This window comes from Rhopilema esculentum, chromosome 11 (genome assembly GCF_057945365.1).
Source record: "Rhopilema esculentum isolate cy_ngs chromosome 11, ASM5794536v1, whole genome shotgun sequence".
NCBI lineage: Eukaryota > Metazoa > Cnidaria > Scyphozoa > Rhizostomeae > Rhizostomatidae > Rhopilema > Rhopilema esculentum.
The window spans coordinates 9,908,530-9,930,628 of record NC_142825.1 but is presented as its reverse complement, the minus strand read 5'-3'; the positions used below and the strand labels follow the sequence as shown (position 1 = coordinate 9,930,628).

Genomic DNA, 22,099 nt, shown 5'->3' with positions numbered 1-22,099 from the left:
TTTCATATCATGTGTGATAGCATATTACTATAGTGACAGCCAGGCCAAGGTGTTTAACATATGGTATTGTTAACCTATATGTATACTTTATAGAATTTCATTTTCTTGATATTGATAATACCTGGCATTTATCAGGATAGATACACATTTGCCACTCATTCTCCCAGCGTTCCAAGTTATGAAAGTCAACTGGTTGCATCCTTTGGCAGTCCTTTCATCAGCAATGGTTAAATTCAATGAGTTATCGTCGGCAAATAATCGCACAGTGCTATGCTTGACATACTGTGGCTAAGAAAAGGGCTGGGCCCAATACGGAGCCTTGAGTTACCCCAGATAGCACAGGAATTGAATTTGACTTGCTGTTATCTAAAACCGCATTTTGAGATTTTTCACTAAGAAATGCCTGTATCAACCTCAATTATATCTCTTGCAATCATTCTTATATCTGTTTGCCTGTCTATAATATTTTTTTGCTTTTGTGACTCCTTTGGTAACATTTTGCTGTGCAAGTCAAAACATAAAATGCAGCACATTTCCTTTTTAAGGTTTTAGGAAACAAAAGGTAGCGATTTCCTTTTATCTTTGAAATCTTAGTATTGTATTTAAGTGTCAAGGTTGGTTTTTGAATGCCTAGCTTCAGTTTTAATGAAATCATTAGTTTCATATTGCTTTCTGCTGTAATGATAGAGCGCCAACGCGCTGTTCAATTTTGACTAAAAAGGTTATAGCAAATTTGATACATGATGTGTCTCACATTTGCAATGTAGTTTGGCGCCAGAAAACAGGCCTTGGTGCCAAAAAATTTGGCGCCAGGAGGTTCAATGGATTAATTTTCGATGAAAAAAATTTCGGTCATATTTTTAAAATTTCGTTATGAATTAACTTCTATTTTCAATACATTATTAATATTTTAATGTCAACCCAATTTATGGAATTTAGAAAAGTCTTGAAACGGATCTTCTGTTTCTATTTCGATTCAGTTCAAACCTTTTCTTGATCAGAACCTGATTCTCATTCTTTAGGAAAGATGAAGCCTCGAACTTCAGCCGACCCCTTTTTATTTTCATCTGTTCCGTTTTTGTACCTTTTATTTTTTGAAAGTCCATCGGTATAAAGCGATAAAATATAAATTTTTCTAGCGTTCGAAAATTTTGGTGAGAAAAAATGTCGGTTTGATATTGGTAATAAATTTTATTTTCTGTTGAAGGGTATTTTTTATGCTTGAAGAGAGGGATCATCATCTACTTGTTTTAGCTTGGATTTTTGTAGAACCAAGTAGTAGCCTTTTAAAGTACCTTCAGTTGGACTCAGTTACAACATAATAGAAATAAGGAAAATTCGGGTACAACAGCCGCACCACCTCTACCATACAGCCCTCGCCCACCTCACCCTGAGGCCCCCCTATAGAGCCATACTATCGCGATATCCTTGCATGTAGTTTTGCACTTTGCAAAAGTTGCTTTGCATTTATTGTTGAACTCAGTTGAAAAAAGTTGTTTAGGGAGGGGGGCTGAACTGAATCAGCACTTGACATTGTTTATGGTTTTAAGGTCCCCTGTGTCCACTCCCTTGTTAAAATATTAATGGTGGAATGGCGTTCACTTCATAAGTTGTAAACCCTTAGTCTTTGAGTTGATTTTTCGAAGGATTACAATCGTGAACAGGCAGACTAGCAGATATTTATGCATTTGAATTTTATTGGCAGAGGCTGTTGCAAGTACGTTTTACAGATAACTGTTCACTATTGTGTCCTGTTCTGTTGCTATGGATTACGGAAAGTGGGATGTAAATGAACCGTAAATTTTTCAAGATTCGTCACTCAGACTGTATTATTGCATGGAAATATCTCACAAGAGCTGTGAATTCTGGTTAAATACTGGTAAATTACATACACCCAGAGCTCGTTAGCTGAAAGAAATTTTCGGGAGCAGGGCCATTATTTCATTTCCGATCAGTGGGCCTAATTGCGTTTGAGTTCACAATAGTTAGTGCCCTTATTAAAGCCGGTTCGTAACTATTTAAGTATGGCATTTACAGCGAAAAAATTGCCCGTTGCCAGTGACAATGTAATTTATGAGCATATCATTCCACGATCAGTACGTCAACAATGGATGCGCCGAGCTTCCGTAGACCCTCTCGAGTTAGTTGATGCCACTCCTAAGGACAAACATTATATTTATCAAGATAGACGCGGTCCTGATGGAACTAGTGAAAGCTCAAGCAAGAATTCAGTTGCAAACACTGATAACAACTATGGTAGTAGTATTGTTTCACATGATATTCAGGAAATTCATGATATAAAATTATCAGAAGCACTGATTTCACCAGAGGAAGAATTGGCAGTATTCACTGCTTTTGGTGTGAAACTCAGACACACTTCTAGAGATAAAATTGGGAAAAAAAGATTGTCAAACCTCTTTGAAGGAAAGTTGTGTCAAAACTTGAAAGAAGAAGTTGAAGAAATAAAAAGCAATAAACCTTTACAGCCAAGAAAAGAAGGAGGACTTGAGTTTGAGACTAATTCGAATAATGTTTCTGATAGTAATATTGTGAAACTTCGAGGGAGTATTAAGAAGGCAAGACCAATGTCTATGCCAATTATAAGTCAAGAATCGGTTTTAAAATTGGATGCTGAAATGGCTGCTCCTTTTAAGGAAAGGCCTAAGGCATATATATCACCAATTGCCAAAGTCCCATGGAGAAGAAATTTGACTGCATCTGCTGATAATAATTCTAATATTAGCAACAGAGAGACTAGAAATCAGAAGGGTAAGGAAGATTCTAATGATACAAAAAAAGCTGAAACACCATCATTTCTTCTCCAGAGAAGTCAAACCCTTAATCACAAAGAAAAGGGGAATAAACTCGATAGTGAAAGTCCTAAAATTGAGGACCTAAGAAAAAGACCAGTTATCGAGGAAAAGGCAAAGGCAGAATCAGTGAAGGAGTATAAAGAGGGAAAAAATTCATGGCCATCTATTTCGGAAAGGTGCCAATCATTCGAGCACTTAGAAAATGGTGACAAGAAGGCAAAAATTGATTTATCAAATAGAAACATTGATAAAAACACAGCTCAAGTTGACACCATATTAAGTGATGAGAATACGCCATTACCCAATGGAAATGATAAGCAATTGAGTATTCTAATTGAACATATATCAGAACAACCTAATGACATCAGAGAGCATGCTGAAAATGAGCTAAATTTTACTCAGCACAAGGAGACAGAGACCGGACACAGTGATGTTGATTCAAAAGACAGTAGCTTCAAAGAAATATCATTTGAAAGTGTTCATGCAAATGGAATACCTTTGAAGGAATCTAATGATACAAGAGAAAATAAAAACACTTTGCCCATTAAAGACAATAATTACAAAGCACTTTTGAATATATTCAAGAAAGAGCCCATAACATCAAAAGAAGATCAACTGAAATATGTAAATAGTGGAATCGATAGTAAAGGTAAGAAAGAAAATAGAGCAAAATTGCAGGATGAAGACAATTCTGTAGAAACTTTTGGAATAGATCATGTCATTGCTCCATCAACTTTGCAGAATTATGAAAAAAAAATAAACAAAATGATAATAAGAACTGGTGAACAAAGAGAAAAACAGTTACATTCTAGCAAGAACAAAGACTTAGGTGCTCATAAACTAGATGTACAGAACAATTTGAGGTTGACTGATGGTCAGAAAACAAAAGAAAAAAGAAAGTTGGATGTAATTGCACCTATACCTGTTACAAACCTTGATGATATGATGCCAGTTTCCAATGGAGATGGATCACATATTCCTGTCACAAATCTTGATGAGCCATCTGAATGTGTACCTAAATCAGATAAAATAAACAAACATAGCGTTGGAAATACTATTTCAAAGCAAGAAGATGAAAGGCCTAAAGCTTTAACAAATAAAAAGCCAGGGAAGTATGATGCAGACAGAAGAGAACTTGTCGCCCCTAAAGTATATTTTGAAAAACCTGTTACTGGTCTCGTCTCCTCTCTCAGCAGCAAAGGAAAGAAAGGTGGCAAGGTATGAGGCAACTTTTATGCATCTCTTGTTAACATATTACCAGGAATATAATTAAAACCGTCTAGATGATTAAATTCTTAACCAAACTGTCTATCTTGTGTTTTGTCCTTAACCCTAAGCCTTCTTAACTAAAGAGAATGCACAGAGTCAGATTTAGGGTCATTATATTGGCTCTGCATCATTAGGCCTATTCCTGAAATAGACCCTGATGGTTAAAGACAAGAATTTTCCTAAAGCTGAATAGGTTCTTTTTTTGCTTTCAATAATAGGCTCTTTTTAATCTGCAACATCAGGCCCACTTTGGGCTTAATCCATCACTGATAACTGATAATGTATAAACGGAATATTCAATGATGTAGTGCTACCAAAGTAACAAGGGGGGGGGGGCTCTTGCACACAATGTTGCTAAAACAATAGCAAAAATAGAAATTGGTTAAATTTTGGCATTAAAAAGAGGAGCTCAGCCCCTCTTGGGCCCCCCTAGCACTACAGCACTGGGAATATTTATCCATAACAGGTTGTTTCCTAGGCTTAAAATATTCTGTTATTATTTGCAAAGAGTTTAATTGACTTATGTTGACAAATTGATAAGTAATAGTATTCTTCTTTGAGAAAATCTTAATATGCTAGATTTTAATGTTTAGAAGATCCTAATGGGGCTGGAAAGATTTAATGGATGTTTATGAATTAGTAAACATTTCCAAAAAATGTAAATAAAGATTGAAGTGATTGATTTAGAATAGTTTATTGTTTTGTAGTTAGACAATTTTTCTGTTCCTCGTTTTAGAAAAAAATGAGGGTTTCTTTTTCAACTGGGGATTTGGAGAAAGTCCACATGTATCCATCAGAGATCGCTGCTGTTCAGATTTATGATGAAGCTCATGCTACTATCAATGATGATTCTATTACAAACATTGATGATGCATTTGGTACTGGCAGTAGTCCCAGTGATTTCCAATCATATGTCCCAAACAGCTTCATTAACCTTTCAAACAGCCTTGAAAGAGAGAGGAGTGCTTTAACTAAAATGCAACCAAGTAATTCACCTGTTGCTTCATCTGATGAAAAGTCAACAAATGGAATGTCACAGAGCAATAGGAATGACACATTATTTACAGAAGCTGCCACCAGTGGGACTGTTGCAATGCTTTTCTAAGAAATTTTGAATTTCAAGCAAGTTTTGCTCAGGTTTACAAGTTTTTCCTAGTTGTATATTGCCACTTTTGTCATTTTTTCACAATTTATAAGACATTGATATTCTGTTGCCTTCATCTAGGAACAAAGCATAATCTCCAATCACATAGTTAATTTTGAGGGGTTATAAAGTGGCAAATTAGAAATTTCTAGAACAATGTTCCGATAAGTACTTGAATGCTCAAAGGCTCACAAATACAATGGCAAGATTAGGGCTTTTTGAGTTGTGGGCCAAGCCCAGTGAATATGGGGGTCAAGTACCTTGTTAAAGCCGTCATTTCCCTTCTGTTTATAATACAAAAAAATATCTGATCTTCGGGAAAAAATATTCAGAGTCATGTGGAATGGGAGCTAGATGGTAAGAAAGCAAGGTGGTAAGAAAGCAAAATAAACTTTAGTAATTCCACAAAATTTAGAATTATATTTATAGTAATTAAGTAATTTAATGGCAATTGTAATTCCAATTTTTGTCCACATTTAAAACAGAATTCTTCATACAATGAGATTTTTAGAAACAAGCAGTGTTGTTAAATACTAGTTGAATCATCTAAACCACTAAAGGATTCATTTTAGTCCTTTGGGGCTTTTACCCTTTAGTCATACAAGTGCTATACTAGATTTGAAGAAAGCTTAATTCTTCTTACTTCGGCCGGAAAGTTTAAAAACCAGTTGCTTGTGTCTAAGTGATCAACAATTTGGCAATTATGCCATTAGAGAAGAAGTATTATTGATGCTTTTCAAGGGTAGCATCCCCAAATTATATATACTTAGAGAGGGGTGGTATCTATATATGTATATGAATGCATGGAAGGAAAGGTCATGCCCAAGGCCAAATCGTGGGGGAGGTTTGGCAGGAAGAAATTCCTACTTTCAAAAGCAGTTCGCTAGGCCAATATTGTCAAATATGAGCTAGACTTGGCTTGACCAAAATTGCAAAAAGATATACCCTTGGCTAGACAAGAAATCCGAAAAAGTATACGAGAAAATTATAAAATTACTTCCAGGCAGCTTTACAGTGGAAGAACCAAAGGGGGCAAATGTATGTACAAATTCTATATTAAATGAAAAAGCAAGAGCTAGAAATTTATTAAACAGGTTGGTTGTAATTCTATGATTCATCAACCAGGAGAAAAGGAGTTGTAGGCCCACCCAACTGGGAAATTTGGGCCCAACCCCAACTCCTTTGCTTACTATTATTGAGCAACAGTCTTGCTGTTTTTAGTCTGATCGGCTCCTGCGCTGCGCTCTCACATAAATTCAAATTTACCAAACAAGCAATTTTCATGGAATTTCAACCAAAGATGTCAAAATAACAGGACATCATCAACATCATACCTGGATCTTTCAGAATTTGGTTGTGGAGGGTCAAGAAAATTAAACCTTACCAACTAAACAAGGACATTTGTAAATGAAGACCAATGCCTTTTTACAGCGATCAATTAACAATTTTGCTGACCAAATGGCATGATTACTTCAGATCCATTCCTTAAATTTGAGATTCTTTAGGTATACTTCGCTTTAAAATTTATCAAAGTTAGAATTTACATTTCCTTTTTTTCGAGGAATGGGCAAAAGTTTGGGGCTATGCTACAAAATCAAATTATACTTGGATGCAAATTGTCCTACAGATTGTAGAAGACAAAAAATTAGTTTCATAAAAATTGCAATTTTTAATCAATTTTCACTGTCATTAGGGCTTCAGGCCTTATGACACATTTACCTTACTAATTAAATGCCATTTACACCAAACATATATTGAATACAGCAAATCTTATTTGCTTAAGCCAAGTAAAAAGCTCAGGTGTGTTGATTTTGATGGTGTAAACTATGTATAAACTAATTTGATGAATTTTTAATAAATGAAATAAGGTGGGCGATTTTCTATAGGCTTTTTATTGCTTGATTTAATTAAGCAAAATGGCGTTTAGATATCACCTCACAGCTTGATTCCACTTGATTCTACACAATGTTTTGTAATCTTGACAGAAAATTTGAAAAAGCCTTAAAATCCAATGAATATCTGGGGGATTGTATGGGGCTTGTATCTCTGTGATTTGAAACAGGAAAATCATCAAATAAAACTAAAATATAAACGGAGTTGCTATCGGAGAGGGGGGGGGAGAGATAAAGACTGGATTTTGGTGTTACACCCTTCAGGAGATTTGAGAATAGTGGTAACGCCAATTTTAATATTCAGTTTCAGATTTAAGATTAAGAAGATAAGTAGAGTAATTTTATGCATGATACTGTTACTACGGACTATCAAAAAGTTGAGTCGAATCGAAGCAACAGAAGGACCCAAAAATAAAAGGGAGGGCCGGGGGGGGGGGGGTCGCACAATGAATGTCAACGAGCCCGCTAAAAATTTGCAAGGAAAAACTATTAATATCAGAAATATATGCAGAGAGTAAAGAGAATGCAGAGTATCAACAGCTAGCAGTGCAAATGAATCGCTTTGACAAAGACGGTTTCTTTCAGCATGTAAGGGATTGACTTCAGTAATGGTAGGTTTGTTAAACTCTTGACTTCAGGTTCGGTAGAAGCTTCTAAAAAGCAGGCGATTAACAACCACCATGAAATTATGGATTGTAGGATACATTCCAAGGGCTTTAAATTATAGTCCTAGGATACAAGTGTAAAATGCATATAACTTACCAAGATTTTGATGCAAGGAGGACCCGAGATCTGGATTCTAAACTTTATATTCTGTAACACAAAAAAAACAACTCTTGGTTTTTACATTATCGAAATGCTAGCTTAAGACTCGTATTAGGATTTCAAATATATATGAATGACAAATTCTTCTAACATGGAAAACCTGTTTACAAATTTACGCGACACAATTTTGAAAAGGAAAGAGTGTACGACCGACTTGGTCAAAAACTGTGCGAGTAAACTCTATTTAAGAGCGATGTAGGCACTATAATAATACCCAGCATGTTTGTACAAGGTTTCAAATTTAAATTGTATGCTGAAAATAAATAACTACCAAAGTAAGGCAGACGTATCTTTGCTTGCAAGCTTTTGGTTACTTATGGGGTCGTGGGAGCTCGTTTTACTAACAAAGTGGATAATATGAAAACAACACTATACAAAGCTCAACTCAATTTTAAGTTTTATGAGTTGTCTTCCTACCTATAAAGAAAAAAATTATTTTTTTACACGCGATACTATTTTTTACTTCATGGCATTATCTTTTGCAGCTTCACCTTTGGGTAGAAGTATTTGCAGCAAAAGTTCTCTATATACAAACGAGCACTCTAGAGTATGCCACAAAACAGGAGTAGGTATCGCTATTATCACACTTTCCTCGTTATAATCGGTGATCCTTGAGACATTGTTGTAAAGGTAATCAACGAGGCCCAACGAGATGATTTTACAAAGGCGGTCATATCTCAAAAAACCAAAAGAGAATAAATATCAAGTCCAAACACCTTTCCACTGCAAGTGAATCAGTACTCAAACTTACAGTCACGGACAAAATTGTTGGAAGAAATGTAAATTTCTAATTTACGTTGCTCTTGTAAATTCGAATGTCCTCCTTTTTTTTCCAAATCAACTTTGACTAGTAGTTCTAGCATTCGTGCTTCAAAGACATGCATTCAACAAAGTTATTATTGAAAGGAAAGAGAAAACACCAAGTTTTCTTGTCTCAGCTTCTTGGATTTGTCTGTCTTCAAAAATATAGATGATTTACAAGAATGCTGCTAAATTGGCTAAAATATATTGTCCCACCCATGACAACACCTACGTAGCATCACAATGAACTTTTGTAGTGGAAATTGAAACAACTTAACAAACAATTTAAGTAACAAAGGAAATATTTCTTGGGGTCATTCTGGTTCAACTCATACTGGTTGCAAAGGTTGAGACATCTGCAACCAGTTTCATTACAATGGCTATGTTCTGATTGCATTAGGAAGCAAATAAAAATCCATGATTGAATAAATTTTTGACAAATTGCATTTAAAATTGTGCACAAACGATTTTCCTTTCAACTTGCTTCCCTGACAATATTGATAATTGCTAAAAACAACTATTTGTTCATGCACAAATCAAATCAGCTGTGTGCCTATCCGATTAAAACATGTGGAGTCAAGGTGGCAAACATTGGACTGTCTTTTCAGGAAATATTCCTTAGCCGTTTTGATAGTTGCATTGCAATTTGAAATGCAAAGGTGCTTTCCGATTTTCGTTATTAACTAATTGGATCATTTTTCTTTGATGACACTGTGCAAACCTTGTGTCCTACGCAAAGAAAATCACAATGGTTGTAAAACTTGTTGTAGTGATGACAAATACTCCTTAACTAGGTCCTGTACTACTTTGAGCAGCTGAATGTTTCTCATTATATATGCCACAAAATCTCCTAAGGCAGCATGTGGACGGAATCCATATTGGTCGCGTTTTTGCATGCGCAATATAAAAGCGAGCATTATTAGCTTCATCACACATGGCAACAGAGCGGAAGTGAGGCTTGAGTGCAGAATGCAAGTTGCAATGAAGATTGCATATAAAAGCAGCAGGCCTGAACAAATTTCGCATTATGTCAGCTGCAGATTTAAGAAGGAGAAGCAACGTTCTTATTACCTCGCAAGATCATCTTACAGACAAACTCTCTTTTAAACTTTGGTACTTGACGGTAGGTGACATTGTATTTAACTTTTGAAATCTTTTTTAATAAAATTCACATTTCTGATGCACAAATCCGAAGTTATCGTACCCTGTCTATTTACGACTAGAGAAATAAATATATTTTTCTGTTTGATAACATTTTAGGCAGCCTTAAATTACTTTTAATATTTAGAGCTAGGAGTGTAAGAAAAGACGATGCATTTAATGCCCATTGAATACCCTATTGGAATTGCTGAATTCTTTCGAATTCAAAGATTATTTAGAAGGGTTCTTAGTTGGCAAAAGTGAGGCGAGACTTAAGTAAGATTGCTTCTTGCAAGGTGGCCAGAAACAATATATAAGAAAAACTGTGGTTTGTAGATCAATTACAGATTTGAGCAAAGAGAAAACGCGCCAGCTTCTCGGATGTGTGAGGAATAAATAGGTTTATAAACGTTTCAGTCTTCCTCAAAATCTTGGCATAAAAAGTCAACACGCATCAAAGTCAATTAATTACCAGAATTCAGGCCACCTTTTATTAGATTACTTCAAATAATTTTTTGAAGGACTGAAACCAAAAGAGCTGAAATTAATAAAAGAGCAAGCATTTTCGTTCACCCAAACAATCATACTTTTAAGAGCTCTGCATGCATGCTATTTTACCTTGCAACATTTCATCACAATATCCATAGCCAGGACATCGTAGTCCAAGTTAAGGCTGTCATGAAGAAACAATATGTTTCATCTTATGCATCAGTGTCTCATTCTTCAACGGAAGATTCTGCTCGTTACGCATTCGTATCATCTTTGCATGTGAATGAATGCTTAAAATTGGAAACATTCATGCTTCAGGTATTCAAAATTGCAAGAGACTGCTGAATAATTTTGTGAGATATTGAAGTAATTTTCAAATAGCTTATTCACCATAAATTTTTGGCAATATCAACTCAAATACTTTTTTTGAAATTCTACGAAAGAACATCATTCTTTCCTCGATGTTGGAAAATTACACGCTGCTTGTAGACGTTCGCTCATATAACTGCAATTAAAATTCATTTTCCCTTTTCGTTTTGTTCGTGTGATTCTCATCGATAGCGTCAGGAAGGCAAACAATCGATGAAATAGGAAGATACATGATTTAATTATATTGTTGATATATTTTTTATAGAGGTTTTCGGATCTCTCTTTGTCTTTCATATACCTTATCAAGAACCTAACATCGATATTCTTTTCTGCAATATCTTCTTAGCAAGAAATTCATATACGTATCCTGAAACTTACGAGATTTTGAAGAAAGATAATCTGTTCCAGCGATTTTCTTCGTGCCTCAGGTTGGAAGTAATTACAACTTATTTTTGAAAAAAATTGGTTTTGAAAAACTGTGATAACAGAAATCTGAAACTTGGCACGACTAAAAGTAACAATCACTCTTAGAGGAGCCCATTTTGGGCCAGGCATTTGTGAGGCCAAAAGAAACCCTGAAGCAGAAATCTCTGTTGTTGCTATTTCTCTTATCTTTAGTATAACGCGAATTGCGCATTGTTGTTTTATTATTTGAAGCGAATCGTTCGCTAATAAAACCATCCATGGAAAACGTGTCATTTCTAACCAATGTTGCGTCTTATTTTACGTGCAGAGAACATGAAGCCAGAGAGGAGACGATGTGACTACTGCGTTTCTTGATTCTAACTGATCTCTGAATTTAAATTGCTTATAACTTAACATACTTAACTACAGAAATTTATTGCTGAATATGACACGAATGATGTGAGAAAAACAAAAGATAGGAAGGGCGAGTAAAGGTGATGAGTAAATTGAATAGCGTGGCAAAGATCAAGTAAACAATACGGATTAATGAATAGAGTTGTCAAATGATGAAGTCAAAAAATTTATTTCTAGAATTTTCGAATTTTTACCCCATAAAATGAAAGAGTATTAACAAATACCTCTAAATCTGCAAAATCAGTTAAAAGTATTACGAACTGGCTGAGATATGTCCAGGTCCAGATGAGCACATAAATCGAGGGCCAGTTGCCCATATTTTTTACTTTTGCCAGGGCAAAATATTTCTGCAGGGAAAACAAGCAGCTACCCCCCTCCACCCCTCCCAACCCCCCCCCCATGCATATAACTCATTCATTACAAAAAATAACAAAATATTAGTCCTGAGAATTACATAAGTTTCTTGAAAATGGCTTTTAAAAAAGTAAACATTTTCGGACATACCAAAGCTTTCGTCTGATAGTCCTCAGATAACAAACTTCTCATTAAACAACAACAGGTGTATATTCTTAAAAAAGTCGATCTAATGCCTTTTAATTTATACTGGGAAGTTACAAATAGGCTCAGCTAGCCATGCGTGCACTCCAGAGACAGCAGTATTTAGATAATTCTCACTATGCCCAGCTTTGCTGTTTAGTATCTACAAAAACAACTGCTAAAACGGATTTTTACACCACATATTCGCAAAGGATTATGCTTCAAAACTTTCAATATTCACAAACGATTATACTTTTTGAAACGTGTAGCGTCAAACCGTTTATTTGTCAACACGATTTAGTGTTCTTTGGATAAATCTTTTAGGTATATAAAGACATTTTAAGGACATAGAAAACTAGGGTAAGTTGCCAATGTAAGCCTCGCCAATCTGATGCTCAAATCTCGACTTAGTCAATGAAGCATCTGATCCACGCTTTATATTGCGTTGGCAGGGACCATTATTAAAAGTTTGAAACACTTGATGAGGAAATCTCGCAAACCAGACAAAGCAAACTAATTTGCACGCTTTTGTTCAAGACCGCTTCACCCGTTTACGCGATAGCTTTGATTAAGACCCCGTTTACACGAGAGTGGATCCAAAAGAGTACGGGGAGTTCTTCCCTGACACGGGAACTGGTGGATCCGTAAACTTTTGGATCCACTATCAGAATACTTTTAGGATCGCCTTCAAAGCTGATAGGGAGCTGATAACGTAAAGGTCCGATGTGGACCGGATCCTGTGTAAACGGTTGGATCTGGTCTTAATCGGATCAGTTTACCTTTTTTTGAAAGTGAGACTGAATGATTGTCAATTCAAATTACTTTGAACACGTCTTCCGTGAGTTTGGCGTCAGAAAAGCAAACACGAAGTTGACTTACTACTGTGTTGAAAAATTACTAATAACTCGGATAAGTTCTGACCCAACGAATCAAAACAACAAAAAATTAACAAACAATGCTTGCATGAAATGTTAAACAGCAATAAATTTAGTATGAAATATGAAATAGTGGTCAAACGAATTTTAAAAAAAATTATCTAACAAAATATGATGATCTATCTCGATGTTTCATTTATCTGGCCAGGCGACCATTTCAAATAAAACTAACTACTTTAGGAAAATGTTTTGGTGCGGTTTGGGGCTCTAGTTCCCAAAGCGTAAACTCGCATCAGTTAAAGCTGGCAAATCTTCGCAGCTATGACAAGCTAATCGACATTTGGGACCTTGACATAGATCAATTCAATCTAACTATCCTAGAAGCTAGACTGTGAAGCATATGATCCCTATAAAAAGCAAAGTAGCCATACTTGTTCTCTTTGGACAAGCCGAGTTCTCTTTGAATAAATTACACTACCCTAAAAAGCTAGACTGTGAAGCATCTGATTCATATAAAGCAAAGTACTTGTTCTCTTTGGAAGAGCCAATCCGATGGGTTATATTCTGGCCAGGCAAGAGTGATTTAAGTCATATTTAATTGGGGGGGGGGGGCACCCATCCCCAATCCCAAGCAGGTAAGCTTTGCTAGATGAAACAGCTCTCTCGGTCGGTTCCTTCTTATAAGAGTAGCGAAAAGGCTTTTGCTATTTTGCCGATATAAATAATCTTAGTTCACATTGTATATAATTTTAGATTTCCGCACAAGTTACATCCGCCGTTTAGTTAGCTTAATCTCGCACCTGCAGCTGCATCACTTATAAACTATGTGCAATCTTCGTCAGTAAATATACATTATCTTCGTTGTCACTGATTCAGCATTGATTTCCGTGTTTTTCTGCGACTGATGAGTTGTTTTTTGTCAACGGAAAGGTATAAGCGATTTTTATGCATTTAACACTTCATTTACTATAAAGTTGCCGCTATAAAGTTGTCAAGTGATGACGTCAAAAAAATCTATTCTTAGAATTTTTAAATTTTTCACATAACCTAAAAGACCATATTGAAAAACCTCTAAATCTGCAAAATCAGTTGAAGGTATAACGAATTGGCTGAGAATTATGCAAATGAGCACAAGCTCTGGCCCCATCAAACCTTTCTAATTTGGTCTCAGTTCATAACTTTATGAACTGAGCCAAAATAACAGTAATCTGTTAGCAAACTAAATTGACAATAGCTCACCTAATTTTTGACAAATTTAACTGATTTGCATATATGGGAGTATTTTATGGTGTTCTTTCACGTGAGAACTCTATTGTCGCTTGATTTTCCGATACATCCTCAGTTCAATGGGTAGCAATCTATGTGTTTCTTATCCTATCCCTAGCATACTGTTCGACATATCTGTATAAAGTCATCAATATAGAAATAGCTCATAATTAAGTCCAAAATAAAAAAATACAATTGCATGGAGAGAAGCAGACAATTGTCTGTCTATCATTGTGTAGCAGTGGGCGATGGAATCTGTTTAGAGAAAATGACATGCCAACCGTTAAACGGGCGAATCAAATATCGAGTTCCACTTTCTCTTAACCATGTTTGCTGTTGGCCTGTGATGGTCTAGCACCGGACCACAGAAATATGATTGAAGAAAATAACAGGCCAATGATAAAACAGGCAAATCGAGTGTTTTATGTTGCCGAAATCACTACCCTGGGGGCACCAGAGCCTCAGAGAATCAAATCTAGTAAGAACAAGGAGAGAAAGTGCGAAAAAGAAAGCATCTTTCCTTTCTTTTTTCTTCCCAATTGCCTCTCCCTTGAGTCTTTGTTACCCTAGAGTCTATGATTACCCATTGCTCATTTACCAGGGCTATACTCGCCAGAATCTTTGGTTGTGCCTTTTTCTTTTGAGAAATTTGACTGTCAAAATATTTAGAAAGAAAAATTCAACTTTTCCTTTAACATAATAGTTTCTGAAATTTTTTAAATTGAGCATGTGATCAGTTATCCTTTTGTATTTGATTAATATCTCATTGTTTTAAATAAGGACCTTTCTACTGGTTTTCAAATTTCTTTGATAATTTTATATTTTGAAATGAAAAAGACAGGGTAAATAGCTATACCCAGACGCAAGAGATTTTGGAGTTATGCGTGTACGAAATAAAGATATTGTTTATATGGACAAGAGGAGTGGTAGTTTCTTTCATTCAAAATATTCTTATGTAAAAAGGCATCGCTTCAACTTCTTTGTTAAACAACTGCATTAGCGCAACATTTAATAGAAGTCATGCCAGTAACACAAGTCAGTTTACAAAAACATTGAATGCGTTGAAAAGTAACGAGCAGCTAATTCTTTTCCGATATTTTCTTCAAAAGAAGTGTGAAACTGCGAAGAAAAATTTCACTTCGCCGTAAAATGAAATATTTTTGCGTTTGCGAGAGAGAATCTTGCAAGCTGGAGATTTTTTTACTGGGACGAAAAGGCAAAATGAAATAACTGTCAGCCGGATATAAAATTTGCACTTTACAATATGAATGCGCAGCTAGCTTTGAAACGAGACGAAATTGTGTTGACATGGAATTTCGAATTTCAGCTAACTAAGGAACAAAGACGCGTCAGCTGGCAATACAACGAAACGACTGCAGCATCCTCCAATTCTCTCGTTCTCATTGTTCTTATTTCACTTTTATTTCTCTTCAATGTTAGTTATGTTCTTTACATTGTTTTTTTTAGCGTTCAGATATGGCACGAACACTATTGTCAACGAGTTTGCTCATTGCCTTCCTGATATTCTATATTTCATGTGGCACAACAAGAGCACAACCAATTGAAGACAGTTATCTCTTTAAAAGAAGCCCCTGTGCCAATGGATGCTGGGGAAAGTTCGAACAATGTATACATCATGAAGATATTCAACACGAGCTTTCATTCAAGGTTTGTGTGCTGGCGAAGGCCTTGTGCATGGAGAGATGTTCTTTACGGGGAGATGAAGCGTATTACAAATGAACAAGTTAATTAAATGTCAAGTTGTGATAACCATTAAGAGTTGCCAATGTAAAAATGATGTCCTGCAACTCTGATAACTTTCTAAACTAACGCATGAATTGTAGAAATATGTAAAAGTAACTACCATTAAACGAGATTGAAAGCTGATTTTGCATGTTTTCATCTGTCTTTCTGTAATAGCTTTATAGCAAATCCATTAAATGAAAAGCAATCCTGTGTAAAACACCTCAAGAAAATCAACTGTATTCTGCAATAGCGATACGTACGGCTTGGAAAAGGGTGACAGCAAAAAGGGCAAGTTTTACCGCCATATTTCATATTCAATTCTTTTAAGGACGGTTGCCTTTTAGCGGAAACTGGCTTTCAAGGGGCCGTCAGATAAAAAATTGATTACGAGGATACAAAGTAAAAACCAATAAATGAAATTATGCTATTAAACCTTATTTACAATGTTTACAACCTATCGATCATAAATCAAAATTTTAAAGTCTAAAGAAAAGCAAAATGTTTCTCTTTGCGAATGGTTTTCCTGAAGCTATGGAGAGAGGGTTTGCCAGATTAGACTCGGCTGCAGGCTACTCCATAGCTTTGCATCTCCATAGCTTTGCATCTCCATAAAAGAAGCATTTCTGACTATTTGCTGAAATTTTCATTGGTAACCTAAAATCGGTTCCCGTGTTGCAAAGGCTATGTGATGAACAGAGAGAATGAAAAAGTCGCACAAGTATAATAGTGCCAGTTTGCTAATGGATTTTGAGACCATGGTTTTAGATTCACTGGCATTAAGTTCATCAGTCGTCTTCCATCCCAGCCTTTCAATATCTGCTTGGGGTATCGACGCTGCTGTTTGTTATTATTCTAGCAGCGCGGTTTTGAAGTTTTTGCAACTAACTGATTTCACTGAGTCAAACCAGAAGAGCCCCAAACGGAACAGCAGTACCAAAAGTGGGGCTGGAAAATACCTGTGTATTAAGTTTTCATAGCTTCTTTCGGAAGAATAGCTTTGGTAGATTTTAAAAACCAACTTCTTGCTAGAAACTTTGCTAGAAGCTTCCTTTGATCCTTTTTTTTCAATCCAAGGAGCAGTCCGCTTGCACACCCAGGTATTTCGGCTTTTTGACCACTTCAAGCTAATTTTCGGGAACTTTGAGTTCCAGATCTCTATTTTGACGTTTGACAATGTTGTGTTTCTAAACTGTTTTCGGTTGGAAAGGTAGGGTTTAAACCAGGAGAGGTCACCTTGGTGCACATCGTAGACCTCAAGAGTTTTGTCACGATAAATTATGCAATATAAAAACTAACATAGGCGCGGATCTAGCTAAAAATTTGACTGTCGCACAAGACCACCTACGGGTCAGAGGGCGTGATCATCGGAATTTTTGCCAGCCACGCGCTATAATAGGCGTGGCTCGTTTATCCGACCCTTTCTCTCAAGCAGTTTTGGGCAATGATTTACAAAATACTTGAATTAATATTTTACTGGATTTCACTTTAAAAAATCTGAAACTGAAATTCTGACTGTCGCCAGTGCGTCCTGTGCGACAGACTAAATCCGCGCCTGATTAAACACAAATTGAATTTAAATACGATGGATTAGAGGTAAAAACCATACGTTACCGAGTAAAAGAAGAACTATTGATTAAGTCAGATTATTGTCAAGAAAGTTCTTCAAATGATGAAGATGATAAACACACAAAAACATTCACTGACAGTGAGATGAAAGAGAATTTCAACGACATGGCAGCTTATCATCTTGAATTAACAATCTGTACTGTAGAAACTCATATAAGTCTGTTATGGCTATAGTTATGAACGTCGTGAGACAAATCACAGATCAAACTGATTAACAAATTCCTTTTTCTAAACAAAATGACCCTACATTTCAAATTGCCCAAGGGCTGACAGCAGTGCTACTCTAGGTCCACTGTAGATTATATTTTTGCTAAACATGAATAAGAAATACAACTTGATCTATTCATATGATATTCAGAGGCTTTATCCCAGTTTTTGGACAAAGCACACCGTATCTCGGAAAAGCATCATCTCCAACCCGATCAACAATTCTTCACTAACTACTAGTATGGGAAAAGTTGGTTTGGAAAAGTTCCCCCGAGGGTGGTCTTTGACAGCACATTCACAAGCTGTGTCCCAGGTTTGGACAAAACCCCTTTATCTCGAAAAAATAACCTCACCCACCAGATCAGCATTCAGGTTCGAATTCTGCACCAAAAATTGGTCTAGAGAAAGATGCTCTGGTAAAGTTTCTCGTCTTGTGGCCATTGTTAGCTTCTTCACAGGCTGCATCCCAGTTTTTGGACGAAACCCCCTGTATCTCGGAAAAACGTCCTCTCATGCCCGATCAACATCCAGATTCGAATTCTACACCAAAAACTGGTCTAGATGGTAGTCTGGTACAGGGCCTTCTCAGGTGGCAATGCGCCCCCTTCTGCCTCTGGACTAATTCAAAGTGATAAACTTCTGCCAGCATTTATGGAGTTTTCAGTTATCAGGAGGGCACACATTAATGCAAATGTTAAAAAGTAAAATAGGCTCAACTTTGGTTAAATCAAAGATTTGATCGTGGCAAAAATTAGCCATGCTTTTTTAGAATCACCTAGAAGAAAGAGGAGGGGGCGCAGCCTCCCTTTGAAAAGAAGAGGCATTAGCTCTTCTACAGCCTGCATTAGCTTCTCCAGATCATTGTCAATCTGGGGTGGTATGTCTCTGAGAAATGCATCCTAGTCATCGGGGCATGCTTCTCTATAATAAAAAAAATAGGTTTGGCCAATTGCTCACAAGGAGATCTATGTCATCTGTTTCAGTAAGCATGTGCTCCGAACATATGCCAGAATCATTGGCCAGGAATGCCTTTAAATCAAAATTTGCCATCTTGAGAGTTTTGGTCACATTTTTACTGCTCCATCGAGCTTTCGATTGCAGCAAACCAAAAAGTGGTCGCTCAGAGAAGCTTCTGTTACTAGAGTACTGCTCTGCCTTTTTACGTATGAAATGATTAACGCAAGAATTTGCCTTGGTAACTTTGAATTCTGATTTGCCTCTTGGACTGATTTGTTCTTTGACTGATTTGCTTTTAGAATTATATCTCGTGTCCAAAGCAATAGAGTACCGAAGTGGAGACGTCATAAACTATACTGTTAGGACTTTTCAAGTTTGACAGAGCATTATAAAATCAGCCTTCTACAGCAATGATATTGTCATTGTCATCGTCGTAACTTTTAAATTCTAAAATATCTTCTTAGGCCATGTCGCCTTCTGAAATCGAGCATTGGAAAAGGTCGACTTCATCCCTCTGAGTAACGGCCTGTAATTTTGGTAAAAAGCTCTCACATGGCCCGTGCTTAATGCACACTGTATCTTTGTCTTCGGATCCGTCTAAACTGGAAGAAATATAGTGTGAATTTTGATTTGATGGGAAGGGGTGGGGGCTTAAAAGAGAATTTATGGTAAATACAGGCTCTTTCCCATCAAACCTCGATAAATGGTCTTGATCCACAAGTATATGAACCAGGCCAGAATAACAGTAATCCGTTAATGGCTTTGAAAAAAGCAAACATTTTACAACATACTAAAAGCTTTTTCGTCTGACACTCCTCAGAGCATAAAACGTCAGAATAGGTTCCGAGAAAACACGATGGAAAAATATATACCCAGTTGTGGATCGAAATAGGCCAATCAGAAAAACGCAAGCACAAGACCGGTATAGTTGACCAATCAGTGCCGCGAGTAATCCGTTAGCAAACTTGAAATCTTCTATTGGTCATGGAGCATTCTTATAATAAAGATGCAAAAGCCGTGACGTCACAATAGAGACCCGGTACGAGCATGGCAAATGAACTGGCGGTATCGGATGAATCTTATTGATACATTCTACAAAATTAAAATCAGAATTTAAAACATAGTCATAAACTAAATTTTATTGATGTGCCACGTTTCGATTTTCTTGATGTGCCACGGATTGACAGAAATGGCAAGGCACACGCCACGAATTTGAAAGTGGTGGGGCCAAGGCTAGCAAAACTAGGCGGCCAAGGCTTTCCCCCTTTTACTACAGCTTTAAAACTACTTGCTCCGCAAAAAGTGGCCCCTCCGGCCCCCCGGTGGCGTGGGCCCTGAATGGGGGTGGAACTGGGTTGCTGGCCAAATCACGACTGAAAACGAGACTCATACACTCAGGCTGTAAGTCGCCTTTTGAATTCTCAGAATGGAAATTGAAATGTCAGTCTGGTTTAATAACATTGATAATCGTCTACAGACCTCCATATACTGCACATCATTCTGTGGCTGCAAGAACATTCATAGATGAGTTTTCCAGTTACTTGGAATCTATTATAATAACACCTAATAAATTGCTTATTGGCGGTGACTTCAGGGATGGCAACCACCCACTCCAAAAGTTACCAATGACACCCCGTTGGCAGCCCAAAATAAGAAGAGAAAAGGAACTGTCGGCACTTTGAAACTATCAAATGAGGAATTTACTTTTTTATAAGAAACATTAAATTGAAGTTCAGGCTGGCTTTTTGACTCTAAATAAAACCATAATCACTATGAGGCTGGATTGTTCTTAATTTGTTCTTAAATCATGAGGGTGTAAGCAGTGCAATTGCTAAATATTGTGCTTAAGAGGAGTATTCAGGCACCATTTGCAAACAATGTTTGAATAATTTGGCGTCCAAGCACCTCTAGATAGGAAAAACCTGACCAATTTGAATCAATTAAAAGTAAAAAATTTGGAGGCTCTTGTTTTTATAAATTGTCCTTTTGAGAAAATGTTCTATAAAAAACTGTCACCCAGCTCCGTGATTTATTAAAAATCTGAGAGGCATCAAATAACCACGGCCGCAAACAGGAGGGCAAGGGGCAAAGGGGCAAATTTCCCTTTGGCTTCAAGGATCTATGGGGCCTTATAAAGTAATGAATTCAATTTTTAAGAAGGGAATTAATAAAACATAACAAAAGTATGCCCAAAAATAGTGAAACATTTTAAACAATTGGAAGAAAATGGCTCCAAGAAATTTTCTGGAATGTATTTTAAGCTAAACTAAAGGGCGTGGTCGCAAAAATTTTCTGCTTACTCCGCTCGCAGGGAAGTCTCTTCTCCTGTCTTGCCCCGTGGGTATACACGATTTGATTGACGGATAAAACCATTTTTTCCATTCATTTTTAAAACATTTTAGGATTTAAAGATACTGTAAAGGGGAGTTCAAAAAATACGTCGGAAACCATTTTTATAGTCGTATGCACTTGAATTTTTCTAAGATTGTTGGCACATCTTGGTTTAGTTTCTAGCGCCACCCCTGGGTGACTTCAACATTCACGTGAATGATGAGAGTGATGTGACAGCAAAAGCGTTTCTTGATTTGCTCCAGAATTATGATCCAATCAACCATGTTTGGCAGCCTACTCATGTTGCTGGCAATACATTAGACCTGATCATTACAAGAAATAACAATGAGATTTCACTTGACAGTCCATTCATGAGGAGTATTATTTCAGATCATTACTTTGTTAAAGGTAATGTGTCCATATAAAAGGACTGCGTATACCCAACTTGTATAAAAACGGTGCATACTTAGAGTTGCAACAATGCTAAAATATTATATTACTCAAGTAAGGTGGAGAGTTGCGATGGCAATCAAAGGCTCCTTTACAAATTCGTTTCTAAAATGACAAAGGGAGAAAAAAGCATACATTACCCTGATGAGTATAAAAAAGAGGACCTTTGCAAAATGTTTGGAGACTTCTTTGGTCAGAAATTGATACAATAAGATCACAAATTGATGCAACAGTTATCAAAAGGTGTCAAAGAGACAGAAGGTATCAAAAATGTGGTGTATTATAGCTTATCTCCAGCTGTTCCTGCATTTGATCAGTTTAAAGAACTATCACAAGATGAAGTCAGAGGTATTATCATTAATACATCAAATCAACTTGTGGAGTTTTGCAAAGCTACTCAAAGGATTTCTTGATTTTTCAATGGCCTGATCAAAGGTTGGAGCCTGGCATGACAACTTCTTTGGGTCAAGGTATACCGACGTTTCCACAGAGCATAAGGAGAGAGGGAAACGTTATGAAAGCTATTCTCACATGCAATACACA

The 22,099-nt window shown here is 36.5% G+C and overlaps 1 protein-coding gene across 1 annotated transcript; it reads left to right on the top strand.

Moving 5' to 3' along the window:
- Positions 1-1,549: 1,549 nt before the first annotated feature.
- LOC135693472 (uncharacterized) lies at positions 1,550-16,126 on the top strand. Its single transcript, XM_065211970.2, has 3 exons — positions 1,550-4,031; positions 4,819-9,867; positions 15,707-16,126. The coding sequence occupies exons 1-2, from the start codon at positions 2,025-2,027 to the stop codon at positions 5,185-5,187; spliced, it is 2,376 nt and encodes a 791-aa protein (XP_065068042.2). The 5' UTR covers positions 1,550-2,024; the 3' UTR covers positions 5,188-9,867; positions 15,707-16,126.
- The last annotated feature ends 5,973 nt before the right edge of the window (positions 16,127-22,099 follow it).